Source organism: Metopolophium dirhodum, chromosome 2, assembly GCF_019925205.1.
Source record: "Metopolophium dirhodum isolate CAU chromosome 2, ASM1992520v1, whole genome shotgun sequence".
In the NCBI taxonomy this organism is placed as follows: domain Eukaryota; kingdom Metazoa; phylum Arthropoda; class Insecta; order Hemiptera; family Aphididae; genus Metopolophium; species Metopolophium dirhodum.
The window spans coordinates 23,724,979-23,737,215 of NC_083561.1; the positions used below are offsets into that span (position 1 = coordinate 23,724,979).

General features: G+C 38.4%; 1 protein-coding gene across 1 annotated transcript in view; it reads right to left on the reverse strand.

The window, feature by feature from the left end:
• The window catches only part of LOC132938022 (homeotic protein Sex combs reduced), a 34,189-nt gene extending 22,518 nt beyond the window's left edge, over positions 1 to 11,671 (reverse strand). Inside the window, exon 1 of the mRNA XM_061004676.1 lies at positions 10,018 to 11,671. Coding sequence (XP_060860659.1) covers positions 10,018 to 10,897 — 880 coding nt within the window. The 5' untranslated portion in view covers positions 10,898 to 11,671. The remainder of the gene's footprint in view (positions 1 to 10,017) is intronic.
• Between the last annotated feature and the right edge of the window lie 566 nt (positions 11,672 to 12,237).

The following is a 12,237-nucleotide window of genomic DNA, read 5'->3' on the forward strand; positions in this document are numbered from 1 at the left end:
AGTCGTATATGTTACGAATTTTAAATTTACCTTTGATTAGAATCACTATACAATATATGTACCGGATATAGTTGAATCACTCTTTTAAATTGTCTTTTTTTTTTTTTTTTATCGATTTTACGGTTTTCCGAACCGTTTACGTTTGGAGACTGATTATGGTTACTGTATAATATACTATTTACATGTATGATAGAACATCATAAGCAGACGTCGCAGTGTATTATTGTTGGAAGAATAATATTATATACGATTGCTATCTCTCGTATATGATAATATATAGTATTAAATCATATGGTAAATTATATGGTAAGAATAGTAGGTATATACGAGCGCGTTAGTGTGTTGTATAATTTCACGCACGTTTGTTTAATTACACAGTATATAAATATATGCGGTGTAACAGAGTCGTGTTTAGATTCATCCAATGTGTACCGTTCATAATGAGAAATGACTTATAAATTAGATCGAGTCTTACAACAATAATAAATATTATATACGATTACGGTCATCGCCCATTGGCCATTGCTAGTCATATACCTACTATGGACATTCGTTCGGTCCATCGCGTATTTGCAGGTCTCACTGCGATGACGATCGGTGATCATCGGATTGAATGCGTTAACGTCACTCGAATAATTAAAAATTACAACAATATCCTGTATATAAATATATTATATCTTATAATACGCGCAAGATATTGTGCCATTGCCCCCGTTGCTATACGATTTGTATATATCAGATAACATTTGTTTTATGTTAACAAATATTTGAATTAAAATGTATACAACGTACGTACTAAAGTTAAAATATATATTATTTATTGATAGATTAATACTGCGCAGCGCCAGGAGTACACATAGGTACTGCAGATATCAATACATTTCCATTCGAATACGTTCAGACTATTCCGTATAATATTACATATATATACAATTCAAATAGGTACTCCGCATAGTTTTATCAATTAGCGTTTGTTATTATGTTAATAATTATACAGCACGATTTAGTTTAGATTTCTTTGGAGCCACGGAGGTGTGTGTACAAAAAATTTTAGCTGGATTATCTCATATCAGGAGAATTGAAACTTCGTGGTTAAGATTAAAACTTAAAACATACATCTCGGTGTTGTGCTTCTGTGATTAGTAAGTTTGATTTATTTTGGTATTGGTCGAAATGTAGAGTTTTATTTGATTTTTGCAACATGCGCATTCCTGATTAGCCCGTGTGTTATATTTAAATAGTTTTGCAAACACGAGGAAAAACAACTAGTGTAGCTCTCTATAGTAATTACATTTCTCGACGTTTAATCATGAGCGACGGTGTCTCTTAAAAAACACTTACGAATTTTAATTTGCCCGTTCGAATTAAACTTTTGGTAACGTCTATAAAAAATGAATGCGGTCAAACATCCGAAATGTTGAGCAGCGCCAAGTTGGGTGTTTACCCGGTGGCCAAGGCTCGGTCATAATAATATCTATATAGTGAATTTGTTTTATTAATAGTGTTCAATGCTGTGTACATCTTATTATTATTGCTATAATATGTATTTTGGACTACAGTTTTTCGGTTTTACCTGTTGTACCTGCGCGCGTTACGCGTAGGCCTGTAATGCAAGTACTAAGCAATGTAAATCCGAATTTTTTTTTACGGGCAAATTATGATCGTACGAATGCCGTTATTAATTTAACGGAAAAAAATAAAACTTATGTCTTTCCGGGCAAAAATTCTAACGACAATGTATACCTTCAAAATAACGACACGATTCCAGTAATATGGTTATTCCTATAATTGGGTACTCGAATTTCGTGGGTTTTGTATACCGCGGTGGAAAATTCGGTTACGTTCCGTCTGTTTTCATTCAGCGGTTTCTTGAAGATTTAATAATAGACGAGAGCGCGCCCGCGGTCTCCCGAACATATGTAGGTACGCGCACAAATATATAAATATAAATATATAATATTGATATATATAATGTTATATATAATACGTATATCATTGTATACGTGTAAATATAACGTAATTATAACAATATACATCGCCCGTGTATAAAATTCGCATTTCGTGTTAATGATTGTGCCGTATATATACGACAATAATGGCGTACGATGAATAAAAAGTTTATGCGAATAAAAACCTATAGAGACGTATAAAAAACGTGGAGCCGCGATGACCGTTCGAAATGGAAGATCCGATACTTATATTATCATATATTTTATTGTGATACAATTAATAATAGTAATAATAATTGCAATATGTAATAGTTGCGGTGTTATTGATGCTGATATGAATATTATATACTATTTTATAATACAATATAGTACAATACCGCGGCATTATATAGGTATATACTATATACAACTCTATATCGTATTATTCTATATTTTTTTTTTATGGATTTACAATATTATTATTATTTTATACGTATATAATATACCGGTACTTACGTATATATATATAAATATACATAGGTATATATAGTGGTTTTCGTATGCACGCGGATAAACGCCCCCGTCGTCAACGACTCGATCGATTACGATAATTACCGGTCAGTATACCTACGATACCTACATGTATACATTTTTATACGTACTGCGCTGGTATTATAATACCACAGCTGGTAGGACGCGTATCATACCTGTACGCAGGTCGTACATGAAACAAGCGCAAACTCGTACTACGGCGGCGGCTGTGCCCGAAGGCGCGAGACTTAAACAATAATTATTGATACGCGAGACGAGCATAATACTCAATAATATATATACACATTATAATACGCACGCCATATAACTATTATATACATATGTGCATATTATATATTAAATAATATATGGGTACGATGCGGTTTATATATGCACCGCTGCGCCATAGCGATGTTATTATATTATTATTATTACGACCGCTTCCTTGTCGAAAGCAAAAGTTTAGACCGGACCGACCTAGCCATAGCTCCTTCTATAATACATCTCCGTCGAACGACAAACACACACTCAACTGGCCGAACGATATTTATTCATTCCGTTCGTTTGTATATATAATAATATACCGTGTGTCCGCGAAAAGAGGGTACACAGATGCACAATTAAATTATCCATATTATAGGTACTAGGGGCTTCCACCTCAGATGTTTTTGAATTCCGTTTGCGCGACACGAAACTCGACTGTTGGATCGTCGATCGGACAGAATCTTAAAATATGTACAGGGCAATGCGTAATGTGGGTAACATGCAGAGTTATGGAGTGTACCCGGTTTTCGCGGACACACGATTGATGTATATAGGTAAATATATCTTTTATTTCGCACTTTTTTCACGACGTCTTCAAGCCCTTCATCACCACGTGTATATAAGGTGTATCGCGATGTTATAAAATATATAGGTAGTAACGGTGCTGCAATCGTATATTTATAACGATCGCCATAATATAATATTACAGTAAACAAGTCACACGGGCGCGTGTGTTAAGTGTTTGAAAAAAAAAAATGTCGTCGTTTTATTACTGCTCTCGCTCGGAAACGGACGACGAGAGTCGTAAAAAATAACTGCATTATATTATAACAAACGAAAAAATCAAAACGTAAACATATAAATTATAAACACGGTGCTTATAAAGTTTGGAAACTATATACGTACAATATGCTTCACATATACTTAGAGTATTTCTCACCATTTCGATCACTCTACATGCACATTGTACCTATCTATATACAATATCATAATATCTATAGTCAGCGAAACTCGTCCTAAATACCGATCTCGTAATCTTCACTATAGAATTCATTATTGAACCGATCCAAATCATAGAGTTTAATAATACTTATTACTAATTATATACTTCCATATAATAATTGATACACTTAATATAGAATCTTTTTGAATCTTATTTAAACTATAGGTACATAAAGCTCGGATTTGACTATATTATTATAATTTATAAGTATCTAAAGTGACCGATGACAAAAATTTTAATTATTTTAATCCTATAATAATATGCTTACATCAAATACCAAGAAGTAATAAAAGTCCAATGAAAGTCCTATAGGTACACGACTAATTTATATTTACTAAATGCGACTTTTTTTTAGGCTTTCGATGCACAATTATACTGCTGTACCGTACATACGCGCGTATTATTAAATATGATTTATCGACCATAGCACCTCCCCTTTTTCATTCCTGAATCGACGGCCGATTACCAGTATATACCTAATAATGTTTAATGGAAAAAGTCATTACGGTTTGACGCGTATTACGCGGGCGCGTGCGTGTGTTATTATCACGGGCCAATATAGTCACCCAATGCCGAGCCCCCCCCCCCCCCGGTTCATGTCGCAATAAAAAAAAATACAATTTAAACGCAGTGACACATTTCCGTAATTATTATGAAATCGCGTGGGAAATATTAATTTGTAAAATATTATTTGTTCGTGTGATCGGTTAGGTATATTATAACGAGCGCAATATAATAAAAACATTATCGTCCGGCTCGCACATATAATAATATTATATCCACCAACCAGAGGTATGCCTATATATTTTTTAACCTTCGTCGGCTGTAGGTTGATAATATTATATCATGGATTGTGGACGCGATACAACCGAATCGTCGTGCGTTAATAATAATTATTTAATTACGATTTTCCGTTTGTATATTATGGTTCGTACCTATACACAATGCGCGACGCCGATACGGCATATCAAGTGATTTCGGTTTTTTTCCTCACTCCGAATTCTTTTCAAAACGTCTGCTACATCGACCACGGTGGCGCCTTTTTTTGTACGCGGCTGCACGTGTGCGCATATTATATTATTATTTCTACTCAGAGACGGCGGCACGACGAGGATTTCCACCATTCGCTGGAATAATAATAATAATAATAGCTATATACCTATTATATATATATATATTATGTGCTACATACAAAGTGGCGTACATATATACGCTGCAGCACAGCGACGACGATACGACCGACTGACTGACAGCCGACCGTCCCACAACTGCACGCGCGACGGCCTCGACCCGGACCCGAACGACCCTTATCGCGTGTATGTGTAACCGCCGCCGACGGCCCAAAATTTGCGCCCCCGAACCCCCTTATACGCGCATTGTACTTCGGAAAACGACGGTTTTGTTCGTCCGATTTTTTTTTTTTATTTAAAAATTTTATCACCGTTCGCATATTGTATAATGATTGTATCATTTATATTGTACACGCGTTTATATCGCTGCAGCACATTGTATCGGCGAGGGTTGATTTTTCGCGGGGGTACCAAAGTCGTCACCGCACGAAGCTGTGGCGTAGGGGGAAACGGCCATTACGCGCCAACACCTGCCACCCCCGACTTCTATGCGTACATTATTATGTATAGACGATCGCCTATAATAGTCGAACGCTAGTTCGATCGTCGGCTATTATGTATAATATATGATGGGAGGAAAACCAAAATTTGCGGTTTTTTTTTTCGCACGCGGGCCCTATGATGTGTGGTACACGATTTTTGATCTCGCCACTCACTGCAGAAACGCAGCTCGTAAGGGCCCGGATTAGGCCGGCGAAATATACCGAGAAAATTTTGATTCATGAGTGTTTGGCCGAAAATTTATTTTATGTGATGATGAGAAATTATTACAATATGAACGTTAGTATAGAAAATATGATTGAATTGAATTATGAAACCGTACAGATAATATTCCACTTATGGTAGTAGCAGCCTGTAAGTTGTAGTCAAACGTTATAGAAATCTTAAGACTCGGTTGGCTGGGTGTATATGAAGAACCTATATTGTAGAACCAGGTCGGTCATCGAGATACCGCGTTTATATAGCGTTTCGTGATAGTCGACGTGTCGCAAACAAATAGTACTTGAAACGATAGGTACAATATAATTATTATACTGTCTAATCGTACCTATATAATATATATTAATATATATAGCTCAAATTTGAATAGACCTGCTGGGCATTTTCTCGTGGCTTACAAAAATCGTTCTTGTCGGCAGATCGTCTCCAAGGAGGTGCGATTAGCGACACGTTTTGAAATATTCACAGTATTTTTCATCCCAAATTTCATTTTTGTATTGTAGTATACATTTCGGTTTTAAAGGAGTGCATATTATGTCCGCGTAAACTCAACAAGTATTATCTGTCTTGTCTATGTAAATACAGCAAGCGAACTGTAACCGACACCAATTATTACGGATTATCTTATTTTACAATATATTATAATCACGAATTAATAAAATGAATATTATGCGTGCGTTTATTTATTATAATAGGTACACGGGCGCTTCTGTGTATAGTTTAATGTTATAATATTTATAATTTACGCACTTAATTGTGTTGTGTTATATTATATAGTTTCTTCATTATAACACGTTACGCAACGTCGACGGCCGTATATATTATTATTATTATAATGGTATAGTAATTATGGCGGATATCGTCTGCGGCTGGTAATAAGAAAAAAATAAACCGGCGCTGACGTCCAAATTATCGTCCTGTACTTACGTCCTATAATATAATATTATTATGCTTATAAGTTATACGCCATAATATTATCATCGTACCTATATAGTATAATATGTGCTGCAGACTATACATTACGACAGCGGTCGTGGGTCCCATCGCATACTACATTCCTTCACGAGGACTTGATTCGGACAACTTATATGCAGACATATGCATATAATATATATATTTTCCACTCGGCGTTTTCCTGCACTGTACACAATCGCTGCAGACACGGCGATGGTGTGACGATATATTATAACTGTTTGGATATTCGTTTAACCGCGCGTAATTCAGCGGCGTTTTCTACGATTCGCACGTGCACGCGTTAGAGTACTAATATTTTTATGATAATTTTTTGGAGACGACTTTGACGTAATATACGGTTGTTACCTAACCTAACCTATTAACGATGTATGCGCGTGTAAAAGGTACAAACCAAATTATTGTACATATAGTCACGCCGAGGAGGCGATCGTCGACCAATAAGTGTGTCACTGGTGGGAATCGGGGGAATCGTTTTCCGTATACACGCATATAAAATGTAAACACACGCTGGTGAGGGGACCTCGAAAAACGGCAGCGACGACGACGTTTGACACGAAAAGGCGTCTTATATACATATAATAAGCGGGAAGGGCGGCCGCGGGCGATCATCTCGCACTTTATTTACGAGGGATCCCTATCGTGTGTCTATAAAAAAAAAGCCCCTACTTGCAAGTCCAGTGATTATATATCGCTGTATATAATAATGCATACGACCCGAGATGTTGATCCTCTCGGCTCGCGCACACAATATTTTTATTACTGTGGTATTTGGCCGTGGCCCGTGCTGCAGTGTGAGCAGAGTTTTGCATTCAGCTATACGATGAGGACGACCAATTAATAAATCGTATATTTTTAAATAATAATATTATGTGATACACATTTAAGGTTCTCCGACGTCATCATTGGTACATATTAGCATATAATAATTACCATCTGAATTTCGCATGTATTCGCATTTCTATTAAGACACGCGCTAAGAGAAAGTCAGTCAGCGAGTGAAAAAGGGTGGTCGCCGATTATTTTAGTGTTATTTACCAGAAACGGTGCTGATTAGGTGTTTTTTTTTTCACGCGAACTTGAAGCGGTTCATTTTCAACCGAAACCGCGGTATACCAGTATTGGCACGTACGTTAACATATTATTATACTATAGCTGCATTGGAATTTTGGCTGATCAGACACTTCAAGCAGTATTGTAGGCAACAATGTTATATACGAAAATCGTGTGTTAAATACTACTTTACTACCAATAATTATTTTAGGTCGAGAAATAATTGTGGTGCGAGCAAATATTTGTATGAGTACCAAATTACTATAATATACTTTTGTGTTTCACCGTCTCGACTTCTTCGTTTGCTCTTGTTAGTATATATACCGATAAGGCTGAAAACTCGCGATATAATGTATTATTATACTCAGCTCTTAAAACATATTTCGCGAAATTCCCGATAAAGTTTTGTGGAAATCGTGATTGTAAGTTGTAACAAAACGAGCAAATAGATTGAAACGACGGAGCAATATTATATGGTATCCGCACCAAGTCCTTCCGATGTAAGTAACCTATCTATACCTAGCAAATAATCAGACCATTTTTTAGTGTCAAGTTTGCTGAGATCTGGGCTCTACTGATAATCGTTTTTTTCGAATGTTACGGTCCGTCACTGATGTCGAACTGGATTTTTATTTTTCACAAGTAGTACTCAAATGTATACATGTATATGTATATGATGCATACCTACCTACCAGTTTTACAATATTAGTATTTATAGTAGTCCATACAGTATTTTTTACTTTTGACCTACTCTATATAATATTATGATATCTCGAACGTGTTTCGCTCGAACGTGTTATTGAATAATAACAGAATATATTTGAACGTAGGCCGGTAATAATTATTTTATATATAATCCATTCGTCAGTAATGAACAATGTTGGTGCATATTATTCTCGTACAATTCGATGCATAATACAGTTTAATGTACAGAACATTGCAGGAGTGTTATAAAAGAAATGCTTTAACAATTAAACCGTCGTTAGTAGTTTTTTTTTTTTACGCCAATAGCTAATGTGTTATACAGTCCCATTGTTTGTTTCGAAGTAGGGTTGTTTTTCAAATTATATTTTAACCGCAACAATATTTTTATCGGTGTTCAAATCGAGTTTTAACTACCCGCGCGCGACCTCGGTGGTATGCTATTGACTCTAAATTAACATTATTTTATTATTCGGATTATTATAATATTTTGTTTTATGTTCAGACTCCCAGTGTAATTTATTCCACATTCAAACAGAATATACTCAGAATAAGATTTTTATAAATACCAAAATTAACTATAAACGGTTTGAGATTTTATTTATTGTCCACTAAACAACTTTTTAAGTAGGTATATTAATTTAATAATACATTTGATTTTTAATTTCATGAGCAAATATTTTCCTAAAGACATGAGTGCACAACATCTCTATTACCAAAAATAATTGATTTATATTATTGTATTTATGTATGTTTAATGTTTATGAGACGAAAGTATTCAAGATAAATTGTATATAAATTGATTTTTAAGTATCTGATTTTTTACACAAACAAATGCTAATCGTGAATTCACGATTTCGTGGTTAATTAAAACTTAATTAAATCATTGAAAATTCGACATTAGATTGTCAAATAAATTTACTGGCAATAATGTATTATTGCTTTAAATTATACGTAACATATTTTGTAATAATTATATTTTGTCAGAACACTTCAAAATTGAACGATATAAAAAGTGCAATTATAGAAATGTTTAATTATTTCATAATATTGTATTAAATTTAAAACGAAAAGTATATAGATTTAATTTTGTTCACATATTATATTATATTTGTGAGATGATTTATGTGAGAAATCATAAACAGGTTCTGTCAAGCAGATATTTAACCACAATTTACCCTATTTATTCAAATTATATAATCTCACACACAACGGGCACATACGATTTAAAATAATATTTCACGATTAGAATTTAACGAAATAGGTAGATTTTGACTATGCGTAAATTTAAAACTGCCAATGCTTATATTAGTCGTACGTATTTTTAAATTTCAGATAATTTAAATATAGGTCAGCGATTATCGTTTTTACAATCGCGAATTTCAAACACGAAATAAAAACGCATTGAAATTTATTATTGTAAAAACCATCACTTCCTATTACGTATAGTAATTAGTATAGTATAGTATAATATTTTGACTATACTCCGATTATCGCGATACTCAAACGAAATCCTACGATCCTACGATACGTGTTTACTATATGCCTTTTACTATCGAAACAATATCGTCATTATAGTATTATTCGACATACAGAATGTGTTCTACCTATATAACATAATATGTACCTACGCATATTATGTGTATTAAAATCAGGTACCTAAACCGGTATATATAGGTATAATTGGTATTAGCTATACATGGGGTGTACTCACTCTGTCCGAGGTGAACTCTCTTCATCCACGGGTAGATCTGCGGTGGGTTTTGGCCGGAGCCCTGTTTGCCGCCCGAAGACGCGGGCCCGTTGCCGTTGCCGCCGCCGCCGCCGTTGGACGACGTGGACGATATGGACGAGGCGGGCGACGAGGACGTCTGCGAGACGGGGCCCTGTGTGGCGGGCGAGGAACCGGCCACCGGGCCGCCGGACGACCGGACAGACTTCATGACAACGGCGGGCGGTGGTGACCGGGACCCGGGTGGCGGTGCCGCGGACGTGGTCAAGTCTTGCGGCGAGCTGATGCCGTTCGGCGTGGCCGACGCCGAGGCGGTCACTTCGTACTTGCACTGGACGACGCCGCCGGCCGCGGACGGCATGCCGACGACGTTGTTGTTGAGCGCGGACGATATGGGCGATATGGCGCCACCGCCTCCAGGCGACGGTAGACCGCCGACGCCGCCGCCGCCACCGTGGTGCTGCAAGTGTTGCAGGTGGGCGCCAGCGGCCGCAGCAGCCGCGGCCGCCTGCAACCTCTGGTGCTGCTGGTGCTGTTGGTGCTGTTGCTGATGGTTGACCGAGTGCAATTGCGTATAGTCGATCATGGACGGCGACGACTGTTGCATGTACTGCGACGCGTACTGTTGCGGCGAGTAGCAGCCGGCGGCCGGGCCTGCGTTGTACACGCCACCGCCGCCGCCACCGCCCTGAGCAGCCTGTCCGTAATAGTCGGCAGCCGAGGCCGAAGCGGCACCGCCGCCGCCCGGACTGTTGCCCGTCTGTAGCGGGTCGACCGGCGATGTGACCGCTCGGCCCTGTTGCTGTTGGGCCTGCTGGCTCTGCTGGTAGCAGTTCATGAACTGATACGAACTCATGTTCATCTAAACGGTTCGGATCGCGCGCGCGCGCTTCGATGCACGCCTCGATGCGACGTTTACCTTCGACGACCGGTCACTGTGCCCGTCTGTTATTACAAAGCTCACCGGAGGGCCGACGAACCGTGCTTTGACGATATATAAATATATATCATATATTTACGGGCAGCGGTGTGCAAATATTATGTTTGACAATGGTCCGTCGTCAGGTCTCCAACATGCCATTCGAAAACCGCGTCATAATGTCTGCTGTACCGATGGGAAAATTAACCGGGAAAAAACACGAAATTGAACGCACTCGAAAACAAAAATCAAAAAAAAAAAAAAATTTAAATAGTCGCGGAATACCTACGTGAATAGTTTATTATTATTATAATAATATAATAAAATAAATAATACGTCGAACGTCGAAAAATCACCAAGCGCGTCGCGGCCGAATAATAATATTAAATTACGATAATAATACGACAACAATAATGTTAATGTACCGTCGTACGTGTCCGTCGTACGGGGCTGGGGGCCACGTGCTAGTGTAATTTACGACTGCGGCGGCGATCCGCGTTCGGAGGCGAGTGGAACAGTACAGCGGACCGACTCGGAGGACCGAACACACTCCGAAACCCGACAACTTCCGACGCGGCTGGAGACGTGCGCGCGCTGTGCCCGTGTGTGCGTGTGCGTGCGTTTGTGTGCGCGTGTTCGCGCGCGTGTGTACGCGTGTACGTGTGCTTGTGTGTGCGTGTGCGTGTGTGTGCGCGCCTGTGTGTGAGCGCGCGTATCCGTACGAACGTAACAGCGGCCGTCGACCAATCGGGACGCCGGACGGTCGGCGCTCGGATCTGGCAGTCCCTCGTGTGCCGCCGCCGCCGCCGTCGACGGAGGCGGCGGCGGCGGCAACGACGACGACGCATGAATGAACCGGTGTGCGCGGCGCCGTCGGTGGCGGTGGGGGCGGGGGAACGTGACCGCCGCCGCCGCCTTCGGACTACCTATTTCGTCGCGGACGTCGTTGTTTCGTACGCCGCACGCAGCCGTGTCCGAGTTGTTGCCGGCGACCGTCCGGCCAAGGCGCTCGCGTATAAACGGTTTTATGTTATTATTATTATTATTATTATTATTTTTACTATTATTATTAATATTTTTACTATTATTATTAATTTTTTTATTATTTTTTTAATATATTTATTATATTATTAATAATATTATTATTTTTATTCTTTCAACTACGAGCGGAAAACAATAATATACCTATTTTCGAATAAATCACCTATATAATGTCCTAACGCGAATCATTTCATTGCATGTCGCTTTCGCAATGTAGTCTGAACACTGCCGCCTAGTACCTA